Here is a 22,391-nt window from a genome sequence, read left to right on the forward strand (position 1 = left end):
GAAATACATCATACAACTACACGGTTCAATCACCCAAAAAGAGGATTTACATTAATTTAATTTTACGTTATAATGCAGAGTAGGTGCTATGTTAAACTTATGTTGCGTTTAATCGGTCATGTAAAGTAGGTGTTGTGTAAAATTTGTTATGTAAAGTAGGTGTTGCTTTGAAACGATCCTGTAAAACAGGCCTTGAGTTGAACCAATCATGTAGAGTAGGTGTTGTGTAAAACTTGTTATGTAAAGTAGGTGTTGCTTTGAAACGATCCTGTAAAACAGGCGTTGTGTTGAACCAATCATGTAAAGTAGGTGTTGTGTAAAACTTGTTATGTAAAGTAGGTGTTGCTTTGAACCGATCCTGTAAAACAGGCCTTGTGTTGAACCAATCATGTAGAGTAGGTGTTGTGTAAAACTTGTTATGTAAAGTAGGTGTTGCTTTGAACCGATCCTGTAAAACAGGCCTTGTGTTGAACCAATCATGTAAAGTAGGTGTTGTGTAAAACTTGTTATGTAAAGTAGGTGTTGCTTTGAAACGATCCTGTAAAACAGGCCTTGTGTTGAACCAATCATGTAGAGTAGGTGTTGTGTAAAACTTGTTATGTAAAGTAGGTGTTGCCTTGAACCGATCCTGTAAAACAGGCCTTGTGTTGAACCAATCATGTAAAGTAGGTGTTGTGTAAAACTTGTTATGTAAAGTAGGTGTTGCTTTGAACCGATCCTGTAAAACAGGCCTTGTGTTGAACCAATCATGTAAAGTAGGTGTTGTGTAAAACTTGTTATGTAAAGTAGGTGTTGCTTTGAACCGATCCTGTAAAACAGGCCTTGTGTTGAACCAATCATGTAAAGTAGGTGTTGTGTAAAACTTGTTATGTAAAGTAGGTGTTGCTTTGAACCGATCCTGTAAAACAGGCCTTGTGTTGAACCATTCATGTAAAGTAGGTGTTGTGTAAAACTTGTTATGTAAAGTAGGTGTTGTTTTGAACCGATCCTGTAAAACAGGCCTTGTGTTGAACCAATCATGTAAAGTAGGTGTTGTGTAAAACTTGTTATGTAAAGTAGGCGTTGTGTTGAACCAATCATGTAGAGTAGGTGTTGTCTTGAAACGATTATGTAAATGAGGTGTTATCCCGGACCAATACAAACCAAAATTAAACTAACAAATTGGATGAAAACACACCTCATTGTATATAATTTACGTTCATTAACAAGTTTCAAAAGGACAACGTTAGGTGGATAAAGATCGCTTGCACTACGTGAAAGTAGTCTGTGCATTTTGTGCACGTAACACATGATTATATACCGCAAATAGTGTCACTAACTGTATCAGTCACGCCTGGTATCCTTAAACGAATTACGTAACAGAGTTTTCCTTCAGCTTTTAAGGAATTTACAGGTTTAAGCGACCGGGACGTTCATCACCGTGTTCACAAAAGTAATTGAATATACTTTAACAAAAAGTAAGCACTTCATCTACGTAAGGAGTTTTTCTCAAATTCCATCGTAATTTTCTACCTCAAATCGAAGTGACCTTCTACTGTTATCAGGAAACTCCTTCTGGTTTAAATAACTCGTAAGCAAAACCCAAATTAATGGAGAAACAGCCTGTCAAATACTACTTTTCCTGGCAAAAATCAAAACAAGTACTCGCACTGAAATTATGAGCCGGGATAGCTCAGTCAGTATAGTGACTAGCTACGGGCTGGACGGCCGGGGTTCGATCCCCGACGGGGGCAGAGGATTTTTCCTCTAGCCTCTGCGTCCAGACCGGCTCTGGGGCCCACCCAGCCTCCTCTACAATGGGTACAGGGGTCCTTTCCCGGGGGTAAAGCCGGCCGGGGCGTGATGCCCCATCTAGTGCCGAGGTCAAGGAAGAGAGGAGCTATACCTCCACTCCCCCCAAGCGCTTACATGGCGTATAGTGGGATAAACTTTACTTTACTTTACTTGCACTGAAATTAACCAAATCCGTGTACAGTCTAACAGCTTGAGAACAGCTTCTAATATTGGCCGTGTTTAAAAAAAATTGTCAACTGCTGTACAAGGAACAGGCGCTGTGATAAATGTACAGTCTTACTGATGGATATTGTTTCACAGAGGAAAAAGTCGTGGCTAAATATTAGCGAGCGTTTCTGAGGGTGCACTTTTTGTTCAAGTCAATGCCCCAAGACAACTCTGTTTGCGGTCCATGTTGCCAGATTTTCCGTTGCCAACCGCATCTTCGTATTCGGTTCTCGCTATTTTTTTCTTTTTCAGAGACAAGCAAGCTTTTCTTAAACGATAAACGAAAGAAGAGACAGATTAAGCTGGGTTAATAGAACGTCAGGCAAATGTCAACAGCTGAACGAGAGAGAATCCTAACGTGTCCACGTAATTCGCCCTTCCTTCTACGTCATAAGATTACAACTCCGAATATTGAGGTTTAATATAAATCATATTGATCGTTGTACATTTTCTGACTATATTTTGCAAACACGAGGGTGTTGTAGTTGGATCTGATTAAATTTTCAGATGATTGATTGTCACAATCACAGAATCTTTTTAATATTACATTCTTATTTTAAAGGTTAGTAGCAATGACTAGGATCGAACCTGGAAACTTTTAAATACTAGGCTAATAAAATAATCATTCTACGCATTCCTATACCTCAAATAATGGACACCATCCAATATAATAATTGGTATAATCAATAATTTAAAGCTGACGTTCGTTTAAATATTTAAGAATTCGGCCCGTACCGCAAAGAAAACACTACACTTCACCGTTACAAAGATCAGCTGGTTACAGAAACCATCATTCAAGATTTAAATCGACTGAAGTACCTATATATTAAAATAAATAGCCTATATGGTCATATTACAAACCAAAAAATGTATTCCCATTTGTGGTTTGTTTAACGACGCTATCAGTAGCTCAGATTTAGTTAATTACCCCAACAATATTATGTAAAACACAAATTATCTTCTCATTATCAACGTTATCCTCATTCTATAGGTCACACCAGTATTTTGCTTGTTGGTAATATTTCATTTTAGTGTAGTGGTAACCTCTAAAATTCTGTTTCGCAGAAACCGAGTTCGAATTTTATCCTGATTAAGTTTTTCCTTAGCCTCAACAGATTAACAGTTCAAACAGGTTAGATCTTGCCCCTTACAATTATCACCACTTTTACCAATTTCGTCGTCTTTCTGCACTGCGTTTGAAGAAGTGTCGTTAAATATCCCCTAGAATGAATCAGATGACCAATACACAATCAATATCCCTATAGGACCTACAATTATGCTACATACGAGGGCGGACGGTAAGGTGTAGGGGAGGGGGTGTATTTTTCCAATGTGTTTGGTGTCAGGCACGGGGTGACCTTCCCCTCAATGGGAAACCAAAATATTTGCTTCAACGAGGGGAGAAATTGTTATTAGAGATGCGGACGATAAATGGATACTGCCAGTCGGCTTACACAGAGACACATTTATCACGAAGAACGTCTCTCTTACCAGAAACAAATGAAACAGTTTCTTTCTACAGAATGAATTAAGTTAACAACTTGCAGGGGTAATTCATATGACAAATTTCAACACAAGGGATGAAGCAAGTATCAGTTCAAAATATCATAATTTCTTTAAAATATGTAACATAATTCTAACATGACTTTAGTTTTAATTAGTTTGGTTTAATTTAAATTTATTGTTGTGTATACACATGATTAAGAGCCACGGTGGTCTAGCGGTTAGAACGCTGGCCTTGTAATCCTGGGGGGTCTCGGGTTCGATTCCCGGCGGTGCCCGAATTTATAACTTATGTTGGGCAAGGTCGTGGTCTAGGCAACACGGAGTTTTCCTCCGTGGCATCCCAACAATTACTCCATTCACACACAGAAGAAGGCAATGGCAAACCACTTCTGGATCATCTGCCAAGAACGTATATGAACAGGTCCCAGTCCGAGAAAAGGATCGAAGGATCCTGTTCATATGGACCTGTCCTCAGACAGAACACTAAATAAATAATAAATAAATAAAATACACATGATTGTCTCTTTACTGTCAACAACAAAGATTTTGTTTTACGAAATTATTTTCTTTCATAAACGTTACATCGCTTTTTATTCTTTTTTCCTTGTCAAAAAACTGGTTATATTTTTAATTTTCAGATAAATAAATTAATCTAAACCTTTAACCCTAAGATCGTCATAAAAATAAATATTCAGCCCTTACCTCAAAGAAAACACAACTCATAACCATTACGTAATTAAGTGGTTAATGCTATTTAGAGAAATGATAGTTATTTTCTGTGACAATCATATGAAACCAACAAATACGCACACCTGTGAATAAAACTCAAAATTGTTTATAAATCACGTGGTGTATACAGTTCTACCAGGATTTAAATGGTTAATTATAATCAGTTACGAGAAAATAGAATAGCTTGTCAAAATATATTCATGTGCTTCGTTTCCATTATCGACTGTAGAGGATAAAACTGGTATATCATAGAAAGCGAATGGTCCAGACAGACAGATCGGAGGATGGGAAGATGAGATGCGGGTATATTGAATCGCGTGCACTGTCACCGTCAATGTCATTGTAAAAGATTCGATTAGGGGCGAAGGGGACATGAACCAGACCTGCGGGGCTCGTGTGGACCCCTCCCCCCCCCCACATACACTATAGGGGGAAGAAAATAAATGGGACTTATTCCTGCGAAATTGAGCAAAATAAAAGTTACCGTTTACTAGAAGTAAGTCAATATTTTGAAAACGTTAACAGCGCGGATCTGTGTCTGTCAACTAATGCATCAACCCCACAACCCTCCCTCATAAACGTTACTCTATTTGATATATGTCAGTCCATTTTCCATGTCACTTGCGAGGGTTAACGCTGTTGGCTTTGCTCTGATATTGACAGAAACGAAGAATTTATGTAACAGAACTTTGTTTCAGGAAAGATTAATACATCAGTAAGATGAGTAAAAATTTTCCGATTTCAAAGTCGACAGGATTTTTCAAACATTTAGCAAGTCACGAGTAACTATCTGCGTACAGGGTGATAGCTCAATGCCTTTTAATGGTCTTATATTATATATATAGTCTCGCATAACAAACATTATACACTCCTACATTAAAACATTTCTTTATTTTACACTACAAATGATTGAATAAAAATTTACTTGGATATTATCCATCGTCTAGTAATAAAACGTAAAACGACGTTTCGGAGATGAGGCCCTATCTCCGGAGATAGGGATTAGCTCTATCTAGTGGGCCCAACTGAGTAGGAACCTGAAGACGGAGATAGAGCCTCATCTCCGAAACGTCGTTTTACGTTTTATTACTAGACGATGGATAATATCCAAGTAAATTTTTATTCAATTGACTCTTCACCATCGTCAAGAAGTTTTAGATTTGATACTACAAATGATGTTTCAAACTATTGACAGCAAACGCCATATTTTTTCGTCATATGTCTTATCCTGTGACAATGTTTGTACGTCACTGTACTCCATTGAGTGTCTCAAACAGATACGCACAAGGTAAATATTCGGTAGTATAATATATATAAATCTTTTTTGGACACTGTGTAATCAAACCAGCAATTGGCTCTTAGTCGATTGATGCACAGCACAAACTGTACCTGAGCTTTATTCCCGTACCAAGAGCTTAAAAGAAGACGAGTACAAAGATTGTACGAGACCGCGATACAGAAAACTTAAGTCACTGAACATTCACATTGCATAGCAGCTTTTCGCATCGTCTGAAATCAGCACCGTGTTGTGAAATATAATATCTTCAGAGGCTAATAGTCGCTCACTTAGTAAAAAATCCCCAGCTTTATGTAAAGACTGTTCGTAACGTTTTCACAAAAGCCGAACTACCGTTCCTATCCTGAATCACTTGAATAAATTTGTAATTTGAGCGAAATTTAGGCAAAAAATAAATCAACAAAGCACAACTGATGGTACTTTTATTTGAGCTTTGTATATCTCAGTGGTGACAATGTCAGTCTTCTGGGGTTATTATTATTATTATTAGTGTTCTGTCTGACGACAGGTCCATATGAACAGGATCCTTCCATCCTTTTCTCGGACTGGGACCTGTTCATATACGTTCTTGGTAGATGATCCAGAAGTGGTTTGCCATTGCCTTCTTCTGTGTGTGAATGGAGTAATTGTTGGGATGCCACGGAGGAAAACCCCGTGTTGCCTAGACCACGGCCTTGCCCAACACAAGTTATAAATTCGGGCACCGCCGGGAATCGAACCCAGGATTACAAGGCCATCGTTCTAACCGCTGGACCACCGTGGCGGTTCTTCTGGGCTGTAATAACATATTAACTTGTAGTTAAGTACCAACGTTTCGGAGGAACATACTGTCACCATCTTCACGACTATAATCACTTTCTTGAGAAATAGTGTCTGGGTACAAGTCCACACAGCGTTACAGTCCAGAACAGAAACCAATATTTTATTATAACAAACTACCAAAGAATTTCATTACGTCTTTCTTGAAATCGACCAGTTTAATTCCTAATTGCAAAGCAGAATTAAACTCCAGTCTTTAGGTAATAACTTTGTTTTGAGAAGTTACCTTTTCTAACAGCACGATATCAAGTAAATTATATAATGGACGGCTAGCGGCCTCATTTATTTCCAATTTATGTCAAGCAAGGCTAATTCGATTAGAAAACATCGATCCTCTTGACTGTCTGTGTACATTCAGGTTTCCTAGCAGAAGCATTCCTTTGGTTTCAGTTTAAATCTCTGAGAAGAAACACTGTCGCAAAGGACTGACTAATCGATCATGTTTTGTGTTCCGACTGAGATTCATAAATTAAATGACAGCAAAATCCTGATTTTAATCTGAGTTCCTTTTAAGGTACAGACCCAGAATTCGACCGGAACAGACGAGAGAAATTAACTTCCGTCAGACCAGCTGCACCACAGCTAAGATTCAAACCAGTGCCCTCCAGAATACTAAACACGACTGTCATACCATAGTTTCAGGGTTAGGTTTAAGTTTCACGCAAAACAGGTCCGACATTTTTAAGTGCATTAGCACTCATTCAACTGCAGATATTAATAAAGAGATCTGTTCTGACCCGCGAATCTCCAAAATAAATCTACAACATTCTCATTACAACTCATAATTATATCATACATCATTCAACACTATGTGATCTCTGTAGATAAAGTAGTTTTCTTAAGAAACACACGAAGAAATCACATTCATTTCTACTCTTTACAATTTTCTACACTATTTCGTTAAATGCAAAATAGTTCAGAACTCTACAGATTGATAAAGTGTCATGAAATAACGAACACTCCCCCCCCATTCGCATTTAAATGGTTATATTGAATCTCTCTGCAAGTTTTAAATCATAAAACAACATGTAACAATTTCAGTTTAATCTTACGATGATATATTTAGCTCGACATATTCTGATCAATAAATTAAACTTGACTTTCTTTGTAACAATTGCTTGTAACTTTCTCTCTGGTATGTGTTAACATTTTAAAATACATTTTATCGCAGAATATTACGACTGTAATGAATTATAGTAAGTTAAACTGCCCAGCGTATCAATTTCTCATTTAAAAATTCCATTCGATCACAATGCAAACTGTAAGTCTGAACTGTGTAACAATACTTCATTATATTTCGTCTATTATGTTAATTTCACGACGCTTCAAATATTTATAGATCATATTCCATATATCAGTAAGTAAAGATGTGAAAGGAAATGGTCGTGGACTATCTGTAACAGTAAGCCAACACTGCATTGAAGGAAACAACGAAAAACTCGATTAGTATCGAACGATTTTTCATATCGAATTCCAGGCAGAACTTCTAGATATTACAACGCGAATTTCGGCTACCTTTCCGTTGTACTACATACACCAAAAACGCCTCAATTCGGTTAATATTTATAATTATTATACGTAACACAGACTTTTCAGCGCAACTTTTCATTTAACGGTCTGTAACCCTAACCAAAATCATCTGTCTACCGAAATTAACCGCATCGTTATACATTTCCTTTCAACATCAGAATCAGGTTACGTATTCACAGTAGTTGCTATAACGTTAGGGCATGGCTTGCCGGCATTCACAATCGGTTGTCACAAAATCAACAATCGACTATATGCAGACATGTAACACACGAACAAAACACTACGTATTATCAGTTTAGCATGTCAGAGCTAAGTATAAACAAAAATCCTTGTTGTTTTACCTGATACGATCCATGTGAGGGCACTCCAGGAGGCAAGCAGCCAGCAGGCCATGATGGGGCCCCCAAACCCCGCCAGCCCCCGGGGCCGGTGCCTCTGCCTTTGCTGCCGCCCCCAACTCCACCAACCCCGTCCCTTTACCACCTCCAGACTGCTAACGTATTATATCTTCCCTTCCCGATAATTCAAATATCAAACAAAAAACCACCATTTTGATTCGCTTAGTACCTTCTCTTTTTATATATATATATATATATATATATATATATATATATATTCAATAATTTATTATCTTTACTCCTAAATATATTTATCTCTCCCCCCTTTATCCAAAATATATCACTGAAATATCACTTCTACATAACACTGTATTTATTTTAAAAAATAAATTCTATATACTGAAAATACACTGTCAGGTTATCACCACACTTGCACCTTGCATTACCGCGAACAATCTACTGGTACTGAACTGCACGGCATGGCTCTGCTCTCGGCCAACAGAGGCTCTGCCACTGCTGCAAGCCGACACCAGCGCCTCGTCGGTGGAAAAGAAACACCCGACCGAAACGATCTCGGAGACCTCTACCGGTATAATGTATATTCACCAATCAATGTAGCGTTTGAGCGTCGGAGGGAGGTAAAAGGAGGGTAGACGACGTCGGTTCTGAAGGGAGGGGGTGGGAATAGGAGACGAGTAGGCTATACAACCCTCTCGGTTCGGGAAACTACCCCCTAATGCCATTATTACAATTATTATGAGGGGGGGGGGTTAATATTCATAGCTAATGCTCTAGAAATATCATCGACAAAGAAAGCGAATATGGAAAACAAGATCGCATAGAAAATTAGATTTACTTTGCTGTTTAGAAATAAACGACCGTATGTATGATAATGAGAACGGACAAATAAGTACCCTAACTTTCTGACGAAATGTATTCTCGTGAAATTTAAAATCAGTCACAAATGACTTGTATTCGAAACCAGGCCGGTTACAGTCTGTCCCTACATTCTTCGTGGATTTCCTCAGTCTTTCACAATCGTCCACACACCATTCATAAATTTTAAATTACTAAACCAATAAATATCCTACAGTATAACGCAATTCTTAAAATAATTAATACCTAATCACCTCATTAAAACATTCAAAGCTTTTATGACGCATAAATTGTCATAAATATTTTAAAAAGATCCACAATTGTCCCTGTTGGGTCCAATTCTTTAGCTCAAATTCTATTTATATTAAATTTGTTTTAGTATCAATACCTGACACATAACACGGTCAATTTTTTTATCAATTCTCCGTTGTATTCGAAATCTCCAGGGTCCAAATCTCGGCGCGTAGACCGATTATCATGAGATTTTATCGTTTTACATCACTCATTACTGACATATTACAGGACGCTACATTAACATAAACCACGACCACTTAATTCCAAAAACCTAAAGTCGTGCTTCGTATTGGAGAGGTCTCGGGTTCCAACCTCGGCCAAATTTTCCTGACTGGAGTTTATAGTTCTTTTCGTCAATCCCACCAAGCAAATTCCGGGATAGTTCCTGAAATTAGGCCCCGATAGCTTCCTTCCATATCCTTTCCAATTCACTATCGCCCTCTGGTTCGACGCTCTGTAGTCTAGGCTACTGAAAAGAGAAGTTAAATAATCTATAAATTAATTAATTAATTTATTTATTCCATAACCTATTCAATTATTCTGTATCTCAAACTCTAAAGTGATATTCTCCAGGGCTTTTGTGTTTATTATAAACTGATATCGTGGGTTCGAATCCCAGGATATAACACTGAAGAAAAATATTATACTTTAAATACGCCCATGACTTCCATCAGAAAAAAACACAAAAAGAATTTGAGATTCTCACGGCGATGAGTCCTGATGATGGAGGCAGCAAAAACCTCCGAAACGTTGGTAAACTTCTACCAGGGCTTCTACCTAATATCATAAATTTAAAAAAAATCACTATAATTTTCGTGATCTATATTAATTTTAAAGATGAAGAGGTATGCAAATATTATTTATATTATGTATTTATTGTATCTAGCAAATGCCGCGCCGTTCGTGCGATGCGGAACAAACTGAAATTAAGATACGAATGCGGCGATTCTGGTATTAGAAATGAAAACGAGAATATGGTAACGCCTATGGTGGAGTCTGGGTTCAGGCAGTCGGTCTTATGTTAGTGCCTTTGGTAGTAATCTCTCTTCAGTCGTCGTGATGTGTAATTATTCTGTAGTACAATTATACAGTACATTAAGGTCAAAATTTTTACTATCTTGTAACAATTCAATTCAGTTTCTCCAAGTGCTAGACAACAGCATAAAAACAAATTACAGACAAGCTATCAAAAGAATACAAAATATACTGACACACAAATAATACAAAAAATATTTAATAAAAACACATAAATAAGGATTAAATGCATAAAACAAAGAAATGAGAAGTCTAATTAATACGCAAACATTAATTAATAATTCGTTGAAAGAGTAATATCAGTAGGCGATGAAAAATCTTTAACATGTCAGTTTTCTTGTTAATTACTGATGAGACGTTCGATTTTGTTATTACGATTATTATCGATAGGGGGAGGGCGATTTCTACATCGATTAAAATAATCGACTTTTTTAATTATAATATTAGAGTACCAACAACAAAAACCTAATACAAGAGAGTACTAAAATAATTCAATTCAATTCATTTATTAATAACAACAACAATACTAATTATAATTAAATTTCTTGTATTTATGATGTAATGGAACTTTCCTCTATTATTTCAGATTATTTTATATTATTTCCGAGAGTATTCGCATGACTTGGAAGTGAGGTTAGAACTTCCATCTTTATTTCCGGATCCCAGTTTCGCACGCTGAGCGTATGAATAGCTCAAGCCACTTCCGGCAGCGAGCATGCGACAGACAATATGGCTGGACAAAGAAGCTTTTCACGCTGAACCAAACATTCTCCACCTGCCGACTTTGTTCATCCAATCAGAATTAATGTAAAGGGTCAGGAAGGTAAATTCTCAGGTATCCGGTATGGAATTTGTGGCACAAATTGGTGGTAATTTATTTGTGAAAATTCAGAGGCGACAGGACAAACAACTTAAGTGGAATCTTAATAAATAGGTTATAGAGCCCCTTTTATAGCATAATTTAATTGATAATACGTCACAGATACTCCAAGTGCAGCTTGTATTTTCAGATACTTTACGCTATTTCAAGCCACACAAGCGATAAAGTGATAAAATGGATGTCATTCTAACCTCACTTCTTTGTAGTAAGGAATTTCTGGCAAAACCCGTTCTCTCAGCTCATTGTTAAGGGGTAACTATTTGAAACATACAACAATGAAAAGGAATGGGGCAAAATCGTTTATGAAGCTTCATATTTTATTGCAGAGACATGCATCCTCCCTCTCGCTTCCTTCGTTCCTCGTCCTCTCTGAATACTGTTCGGGAAAAACAGGGCTTGGATCGATGGGACCAGTTTTTGGCGACCGGCGGGCGATTGAACTCTTCCTTCACATACAGTGGTTCCAGAATTACAGCGAGACAGAATGAAAAAAATAAATAACTATGTTACGTCTTTTCCTTAATTTCGTCTCTCCTTAGATATTCTCTTTTACGTTATGTCCCTGTATTCAATAAGATTCATGGATAACAGAACTCAAATTTTTTTCTCTCCATAAAACAGTAGACATAATGAAACTCGGTTACGTGTTCCTGCAATTATTATAAACACTCACAAAGTTCATATATTGTCTGTCAGATGCTGAAATTCTAAAAAGGTCTAATTTCTTTCATCACGCCATTAAGTGATGCTATCTTACGGCGGGTACACAAAATACACAATTATTAATACAGACGTCCCAGAAAGATGTATAAAAATATTAAATAAATTTGCGTTGCTCGAAACGTCTCTCCGCCATTTTGTTTATTTGAACCATGGGTAAAAGATATTGGGGTGCCATCTATTAAGTGTAGATCACAATATATTCACCTCATATTGCCGAAATTATTAATGTTTATTGTTGTACAGTTATAACAAAACCATATAGGATTAATACAATAAATCGTCCTGATGATGGAGGAAGTAATCACAATTTATATCACACTACAAAACATCCAGAAGACAGTCATATTACGTTATTTACAAACTTAAGAAGAACAATAAAAATATTTTTATTAAATTATTAAACGAATAAATTCAATAAATACTGACGATTATTATTAAGTTCAAAATATATTATCATTATGTTTCGATATGAAAACTCTAAAAAGTCAGTAAATATTCCCACGGATTTTGCAGGCTCAGTGAAATATTCGACCGGTAATATAAATAAAAAAAATATATATATACTTTCCGGTATTTTTCCTGCAAAAACTTTTTGAGTCTTACTGTAAAAAGGACACTACGTCGCTGCTGTGACACTCAAACATGAGAACCATCTGACATGATCGCCGAAGTAACACCTGTCGCCCCAAGTTTCTGAAGTGGCTTCTCCATAACCCCAGCTGAATATTCTCCCATCACAGCCCATCAACGACACTGTAAGCCACAGACCCGGAACAAAAGTAGTCATAGGCGAAATACATCAGCTGTATTATCTGTCTTATACAGGGTGTTCAAAAATACTTTATACAGCGCACACGGGTTTACAAGTCCATAACATGCAGATATTGGAAAAATATTTATATCAAAATACTGGACAATATCAAATAAAATCTTCCAATGACAATGGCATTTTTCTGTAGTTAACTGAGGAACAGTGTTGGAATAAATTTTTTTAGAGTAAATATTTTTTATTTGTTTTATATATAATAAAGCTGTCGGTATCTCAGAGTTAAGACGTCGAATGAAGTATTAAGACTAAATGATTAATTCTAAAACAAATAAAATAAAATAGTCGTGGCCTAATTTAAGTTACTGTCCTGGAGGGACTGAGATAAACCACGAAAACAGTCAGGACAACCAGTCTCTGGAGAACATAACAGGCTATACTGAGTAAACCAGCCTCTGACACTTCAAAAATGAAATATACCTCATAACAAATCCTGTTCAGGCTACTAATAATAATAATATTTATTGATAATATTTGTCGGTTAAGAGGGAAATTGAATTTCTGGCTAGTATGGACGCTGGCATCGTAACGGGTCAGAACGGAACTACGATACGGCACATAAGCTGTGATATATGTGAATATTACAATTGTAATATTTGTAAATATGGTCGTTTGTGGAATCGATTTCTATCGCCCCAGGGGGTATATCATTTAAGGGTGTTTCAAAAGGAGGGATGTGGTTACAAAACGTCCGCATATAAACACAATGCCCTCAACGTCACAGAGTTCTGCTAGAATCAAAACAAACAGCTCAACAAAATAACCTACAACATATAAATTACGAAGAGATTTTGTTGTACGTTCACCGTATTTATTGTTATTTTATAATTACTGCAGATATACAAAACAATTGTTTACAAAATTAAATGTTCAGTAAAACAGGAATTAGATGACTGAATATAATCATATTCCGTGGTGATGGAGACGCAGACGGTCTCCGAAACGTCGGATTTCTACAAGCAGTTAACGACATTAATAACTCAGTTCATTTGGAGAAGACAAATCATAATTAAAGAGGAGATGGTAATAGTCGCTAATATGTTAATATATATCAGTGGAAAAATGTCGTTTGACACTCAACGGAAAATTATTTATTTCGTATCTCCATGTCATATCTCTTTCTACTTATTTGTTCCTTTCGTAACATTCTCTTCTCTATAAGCACTATTTCCAAAAACTGCATAATGGTAGCATCACTTATAAAAATTTACCATTCTGTACCTATATTCATTACTGAAAGCATGATCAATCACGTATAAAAACACGCAAATCTACAAGAATATCGTATTGTATACATAATGTTAAGAAATTATCGTCTTAGTTTTTGATTTGAAATTTAAAAGTTAGACTTACTGTTACAAGAAATTCTCGCAGGACACACAAAATACATAACACTCTCACGTTTCAGAAAACCTTCATCACAGTCTACAACTATCGATAAAAATCAGGTCAATCGATCATAAGAATCGTATATAACTAACCTTTCGACAATCGATAATTTCACATTCTCTGTTCATAGATTTCATATAATTCTCACCGCAAACTGAGATTATCTTCCCAACAGTAGAAACCAGACAATCTTTGTAACGGTGAAGTTTGGTGTTTTCTTTGCGGTACGGACAATTTTTTTTTTATATATTTAGTCGATCTTCGGCTTCGAAAAATTAACGAGGTATTATTAATCGTTTTGGGTACAGTTCTATGTTTGGAACTAATTTGTTGTTATTCTCACAAAATGCCCTGTAATCCTGTAACAATTCGTATTGAGCAGAAGGTCTGTCGGTTTCTGTCTGTAACATTTGGTGATGAAAGGTGAGTGACTTGAGTTCAAAACAAACTGGGATACCAAAGTGAATGCGAAGTGAAACGAACCGGGACTTAGAACAACAGATGGCTTCCAGGTTAGTGCAAGGTGGTTCAAAAATTGCAAAGGGGTGACCACAGTCTCCAGGGTGAATATGGGAAATTAAACTTAAATAATAAACACTCTACGTATACTCAACTTGAAAAAACATTTTATACCTCACGTTTTTTTAGTGTTCTAGATGATTCAGAAGTGGTTTGCCATTGCCTTCTTCTGTGTGTGAATGGAGTAATTGTTGGGATGCCACGGAGAAACCGGGGAAGCCCCCGGAGGAAAACTCCGTGTTGCCTAGACCACGGCCTTGCCCAACACAAGTTATAAATTCGGGCACCGCCGGGAATCGAACCCGAGACCCCAGGATTACAAGGCCAGCGTTCTAACCGCTAGACCACCTCATCTTATTATTATTTAGTGTTCTGTCTGACGACAGGTCCATATGAACAGGATCCTTCCATCCTTTTCTCGGACTGGGACCTGTTCATATACGTTCTTGGCAGATGATCCAGAAGTGGTTTGCCATTGCCTTCTTCTGTGTGTGAATGGAGTAACTGTTGGGATGCCACGGAGGAAAACTCCGTGTTGCCTAGACCACGGCCTTGCCCAACACAAGTTATAAATTCGGGCACCGCCGGGAATCGAACCCGAGACCCCAGGATTATTTTATGTACCTCACGTTACATAAAATAAATCTCTAAATAAGACTTCAAAATCCTAACAATATCTTGTATCACTTTAAACTGGCGTGGCAATAAATTTGTCTAGAAAGTTACTTTCCGATGTCAACCAATATCTATTTTAATCTAAAATATTCCGAAATTTTATCTCAAAATTCTAGTCTTATTCGACCAGAATTAATATTCAATTTTCACAAGTGTGTTTCATTTGACGATAATTTAATCTAAGTATAATCCACAATTCGTTTTCACTAAATTTGATATAAACGTTACATCATTAATAACTATTATGGATTACGCTTATCATTCATACAATTGTTTTTTTTTAACAATATGGCCGACCTGCGAACATGGCAGCGATACTAGCGCCATATAATATAGGGTCCTGAAATAATCTATGACTAGATCTGAAACACATGCGAGAATTGTATTTAATTTTCGATTTGACATTAATAACAAGGAAAAAGTTTGATTTAGGCATATAAAATTTCGTTTGATGATGGATCATATACAAACTATGCATGAAGTTTTGTTTGTAAATAAACAATTACAAATATAATGACGTTGCAAATCTTCGAAGTTATATCTAACAAATTTAAAAATAAATTTATATACATAATAATTTATTCCTAAAATATAATAACATACCCTAATAACAATAATAATATTCCATAACAATTACAACTTCAAACAAAGATAAAAATGTCACAAGAGTGGAATTCAAACACGATCATCTGCGCATGCCCAGAACGCTAACCCATAAACTACGATGCATTTAATTCCTGGCTTATAAATTTACATCAACAACATAAAATCAGTACAACTAGAAATAGACATTGAATTCTGACTGTAACTTCCTGTCTTTAAAATGATATTGCTACTTTGGCAACATTTTACTACCATTTTTATATCAACGTAGAGCGTTCAAATAAAATATTAAAACTCTATACAAATGTATAAATAAAATACAATATTGTAATACTTTTAAAAAGTTACGATATTTAATTTTCGATACTGCATTTTATCGATTCATTTCTGACCCCACCGATAAGTTCTCACAAATTTAAAAGGTTCAAAAGTAATTAAAAGTCGGATATACACCATCTTATAATTAATTACTGTACTTACAAAGACAACAGTTAACAAATTGTTATTTTTCTGTTTCTAATGTCAGAAATTACAGAAATTTTTATTTATTTTCCCTTCCATGAACATTTGTATCGATTCTCTGATTATACAAGTTTTAACGCAAAATTGTTATTCATAAACTATTCATTACAGACACATGGAGTGTAAATCTTTCCACTTAAGTGCACACTGACTAAACAACAGGGTATGGAGCACGGAAGTTGTTAGAAAGGACAGGGTTGTATTTGCAACAGAAGGGTTCAAGACACGTGCCTCAATGTGGTACCATATGCACTCATCGTACCAGAACGGAAAACAGGCTGGCAGGTTGGTGCCACATAACTGAACACTCAGATACCCAGCGTGAATTCCCAGAGGTCTTGAGGCTATTACAAGCGACATAATGACTTTTAAATTATATAGTCCTGTTATTTTCCTCAGTTGCTCCCGGGGAACACTATTAGAATATTTTGAAATAGGCTTCGACTAAAGAAAATCGACTATTTCATTTGTGAGTAAATTACGTTTCATTTAGTAAATAATATAAACTAACACACTAATTATTATTATTTAGTGTTCTGTCTGACGACAGGTCCATATGAACAGGATCCTTCCATCCTTTTCTCGGACTGGGGCCTGTTTATATACGTTCTTGGCAGATGATCCAGAAGTGGTTTGCCATTGCCTTCTTCTGTGTGTGAATGGAGTAATTGTTGGGATGCCACGGAGGAAAACTCCGTGTTGCCTAGACCACGGCCTTGCCTAACACAAGTTATAAATTCGGGCACCGCCGGGAATCGAACCCGAGACCCCCCAGGATTACAAGGCCAGCGTTCTAACCGCTAGACCACCGTGACTATAATACACTAAAACATAACATAAATCATCGATCACGCGTTATAACACGCCGTTAAACACGTGTCTGATACTGGCGTTGAGTTTATTCAATGATGTGGACAGCGTCTGGTATACGCGACTTTACAGACAACCACACAAAGAAGTCTGGGAGCTGAGAAGTCAGGAAATCTTGGAGGCCAGTTTAAATCAAAAAAAAAACAGATAACATTCACGCAACTTCTACGTCATGTGGCGCCATCTTGCTGGAACAATGCAATTGCATGTGTGTTTCTAACCAAAGTCCCATACATTCTCTACATACCAATGGCCTTGAAAACGTCTCCATTAAGCACATTGTTTTATACTACCCGATACAAAAAAGTCAGTTTCCCGCATGACACTGTATAATTGTAATGAAATAGCATTTCCATGTTTATTGTGGCTGAAAAACTTAAAAGTGTCTCACCACGAGGTAGGACTACAGATTGAAGATGAAACTTCGGGTTCTCAAGGCTACGAACATGAAGATGGCTGTTTCAAAAATAGATCCACGCAATTGTTTTACAAGTCTTTGCAATAAGTACGTGCCTGAAAGCATAGAAAGTCTGATCTAGTCTGCTCACAGATCGAGATTAGCTCAATCTAACGGGTGTAGGTTCACCTGAAGATGGAAAAAGAGATATCTCCCGAAACGTAGTGGTTTGGGAAAGCAGTGGCGATTTAAAATGTCCAAAAATTTCAAACTGATAATTCAATACCATCGTCAATAACATTTATAGATTAATTTTATTTTCTATACTACTCAAATTACATGTTTTACCTTACGATTACCCAACGTAAACAGAAACATTGATTATAGATATATCGATAATCGAAACACAGCTACAGAGAGTCATATAGAAAATTGTAAACCATATATATCTTCATATAAACAATAATACTTATGTAAAAATAAGATAAAGATCAGACACATGGATAAACTATACTAACAATTGATGAATGTACATCAGAAGATGAATACGACATAAAAATGCGTCATAATGCAACAGAATTTTATTTCCAGTAACATCAGAGTGAAAAGAAACATGAAAGTGTCCGTTATTGTTACGTAATCTTAACCAAATTTGGAATGTGTGTATCAAATTTCGTTTAGCGGTTGTTACATGCGGACAGACGGACAGATTCATGACAAGACTGCCAGAAAACATTTGCAAATTTTAGTAGCGAAAGCATCTACAGATAAACATCGCTAATTCTTACAACATCAGACTAATTTCCATCCAAACAATACACAACGTTATGAACGTTATAAAAATTAATCTTGAAGTGAACATCACCAAAACGTTGCATATCAGAAAATTGTAATTAAGTTTTAAGTTTATAATTTTAACTTTTACACCTGAAGATGGTTTATATAGAAACCGAAACATGTTGTAAAAAGATGTTCCAATTGCAAATCGATTGTTCGATGAGGAACATAAAATGATATTTTAATTATCTTAATTGTAAATTTTAAATATGAATTGTGATTAGACGGACAAAAACCGAATAATTTATGAAATTCTGTAAAATCTAAACACACAAACCTGGTTTGAAAATTACTTTATATCGGTATTGAAAGCAAAAGCATTTCTTAAAGATTGTAAACGTCTAAAAATAGGAAAACATCTTTCCTTCGAGACTATATATAATTCATCATTCGCATCTAATATTCTTGGTTATGTAACGTATGCCTCTGGAAATGATTTGTTAAATAAATTAGCAAATATTGGAGTCCCCGGGTTCTCCAGATCGGTTGTAGCAGACTGCAGTGATAGATTGACCCGTTGCGGCCCTCCTAGCTTGATCAATAGCCCCGGGTAGACTGTACAATACACAGTAGCGAACCCAAAAACATCAGCCTGCTGACTGCAGTTCGTCTGACTGACTCATCCATGACCTCTCTTCAATGGTCCGGCATAAAACGTATTTAGATATACATTTGTCTTTCCCAAAATCCATAGGACAAGTTAATAAATGCACACATAGCTTAATTCTAAAGAATTTTCATTACCTTCGTGAACAGTAAAGGGGATATCACAGGCGGGATTCCCCGTGTGGGGATTCCCCATTGTCATTTTTCCCTCGCAGAAATATTTGTACGTCTTTGTGTAAAGTGTCAGTTACGTTGTTAAAATCTCAATTAAAATTTGCATATGCTGATATATTTGAGTAAAATTTCTTTAAAAATAAATATAGAATTTTATGAAAATCTAACTTGTTACATAAGAACATATTTTAACATGAGATCCACAGAATAGCGAATGGGTCCCAAAAGTGGGCCCAAGATTGAAACGAAAATATAAAACTTATATCGACTTACTTCTGATCGTTTAATAAAATAATTATTGGTTGTGCATGTAGCAAGCACGGAGAAGAAAAATGCTCACAAAATTTTGGTTTTAAAACGTGACTCTGAAGATCCAAGCCTAGACTAATGATAATATTAAAAAAAAATTAGAATAGGGAGCAGGGATCATGTAGATTGGAGTATCTTGATCAGGATAAGAGACAACGATAATTCTTTTAATAACTGTGACTATAAGATTCTTAAGATGGACTCTGATCCCTGAAATAAACCTATTCAACATAACAAAATACGTCGGATAAAATTATATTACTTTTGAAACACATTTATAGCGAGACGAGGTAAATTTTGGGCCAGAGAAGAAGCCCTTAATTTAATACCACGAGATAATTATGTGTTTCTGACCAGAGCACAACTCATGGGACGGTGATAGATGAATATGGATCAATGGTGTAATGATGATTAGCGCGGGAACACCCGGTAAAATGTCTGATTACTAACTTACATACGCAAAAATATAGATAACAAAAATTTATACACTCAATTTTTAGATTTTCAGGCCGGATCTCATGCATGCTACATTCCTCTCCAATCTCACCCTTCTTAATTCGCTCATCCTATTAATGTGTGGTGAAGACTACATGTAATGGAGATACACAATATTAAATTCTCGCCATGAACTCACACACTGCTGCAAAACGACAGTCTATAGATTGTAGACGTGATGTCTGACAAACCAACCGAATGTTTTTAGAATACGTAATAGTTACAGATTCCCTCCTCTCCCGCCCCTCATCACGTATTTTGCCGCAGTATGCGAGGAAAATTACCTCTTTATTATTTCCTATACCAGGTTGCAAAATTACATTACTCCAGGTAGGTTAGCCAACAACTTTTGTGTTAAGTCAACACAGCTCTAAATTTAATCAATCTGGATACAAGATTTGAAGGTAGTTAAACTGAAACAGTTATCAGCATGTTACCTGTAAAACCGACCCCTCTGACCAAGGAGATCGGTACGACGGTCCAGTTAAAACTGGTTTCTTTAGAACAGTAACTCCACAACCACGAAGTCTGCGAGGTTATAAACTCGTCTCTGTCACAATATGGACTTCCTACGCAATCATTTCCGAGAATAAAACGCATATGTACGTGTCCAAACAATTTATATACACATTCAGTAAACATAATAAATACATTTAATAAACTAAACCCATTAAATACGTCAGAATTAGCGATTTGTGAATTAGCTATTCTAATTTAAGTGTTCGAAATGACCACCATTAGCTTCGTGGCGCTGTTGGCAGTGCTAAACAAATGACTGACAAGCGGCCGCCAAAGTTACTGTCGTGTGTACGTCTTTTTGGGGACATCTGTATGTCGTCATGAAATTGTTATACGATTTCAACCAATACTGGAATGTATTAATAAATTTTATTGAAACTTGGCAACATGAAAAGTTTTATGTAAATCCTTTTAGCACTTCTCGAATTATTACATGCGGACAGACAGACAGACAGACATAACAAAGCTAATAGCCACATTTCTGTTATTTTCAGTTTAAAACCGACTAAAATATTTCATATAACAATTTTGTACTTATCTTTTGTATAATTCTCAATGTATATAATGATTATTTACGTAAATTGCGTTAATAAATTGATATTTCTAATGGTGAAGTGTATCGTTTTCTTTGCGGTACGGACTGAATTCTTAAATATTATTAATGAGAACTTTGGCTTTAAATTGTTAACATATTCATACAGAATAAAAATATAGGTGGAAACACAACAAATAAAAATTAAATATTACCCGACACCTTAACACCTTGCCAGTGGTGATGTTCATTTGAAGTCAATTCATGTACAGTCGGTAAGATGAAATTATTTTCAGGTCTGGGTAAAGAAGTTAGCATTTTGAAGAATGTAGAATAGTAAAGTTAGGACATAAACGTAGGAGAATTTCGCATAAAATTCTTAAGACCTTTTCCTGGAATCATAAAATACGAGAAGATCGTGGAGAGAAAGCATTAGGCATTATAAAACTATACAGAGGAAAATGGGAATATCGCGTGCCTACTGTGGGTTATTTTACAAGACCAAAGGCTTGACAGGGGAGGCAGAAACTTGAAACAGCCTGGAGGAGTTCGCTTGAAGTGTAAAGACCGCCATATTATAAAAGGTATCTAAGACGTGTTCAATAACAATATGATTTTTATCAAGCCTTCTGTGCACGAAATAATTAAAATAAATACGTAAACTGTAGGATTTCTTTGTCATCTTCGAAGTTATTTAATACATTTCTGTAAAATTCATAACTTTATGGGGTGTGGGTGGTTTGGCCCGACGCCGTTGGATATGAGATTTGAGATTCACACGACAATCAATAAGCTGATGTATTCTGGGTTATACCGCCTTGTTGAATTTAGGTTTCTGACGAAAATATCGCTTTTATGTTCAGAAAATGAAGGTGGTAGTTTCCTCCGAAATATTAGTAATCGTCTATGTCTGAGTCAGAACATTAACATTTATTATCGTGTTCACAAGAGCCCACCACTGGTCTTAACCTGAACCAAAATAAATCCACATCCCGAAACCCTATTTGCCTAAGATCCATTTTAATATTATCCTCCCCATATACACCTTGTCTTCCGAGCGGTCTCTTTACTTCTGTTTTGCCCACCAGAA

The 22,391-nt window shown here is 36.2% G+C and overlaps 1 protein-coding gene across 9 annotated transcripts in view; it reads right to left on the minus strand.

Moving 5' to 3' along the window:
- LOC110827043 (protein kinase C-binding protein NELL1) overlaps positions 1-22,391 on the minus strand; it is a 116,616-nt gene that overhangs the window by 87,522 nt on the left and 6,703 nt on the right. For 7 of the 9 annotated variants that reach the window (XM_087359227.1, XM_022058289.2, XM_022058290.2 and 4 more), the window contains exon 1: positions 8,224-8,756. The exons of the other annotated variants lie outside the window; for them this stretch is intronic. In XM_087359227.1, coding sequence (XP_087215353.1) covers positions 8,224-8,275 — 52 coding nt within the window. In that variant the 5' untranslated portion in view covers positions 8,276-8,756. Of the gene's footprint in view, positions 1-8,223; positions 8,757-22,391 lie in introns of those variants that run through there. 9 annotated transcript variants of the gene reach the window in all.

The sequence above is a fragment of the Zootermopsis nevadensis genome, unplaced genomic scaffold (genome assembly GCF_977971745.1).
Source record: "Zootermopsis nevadensis isolate Lab colony 2312 unplaced genomic scaffold, Znev_1.0 Znev_ptg000031l, whole genome shotgun sequence".
NCBI classification, from domain to species: Eukaryota; Metazoa; Arthropoda; class Insecta; order Blattodea; family Termopsidae; genus Zootermopsis; species Zootermopsis nevadensis.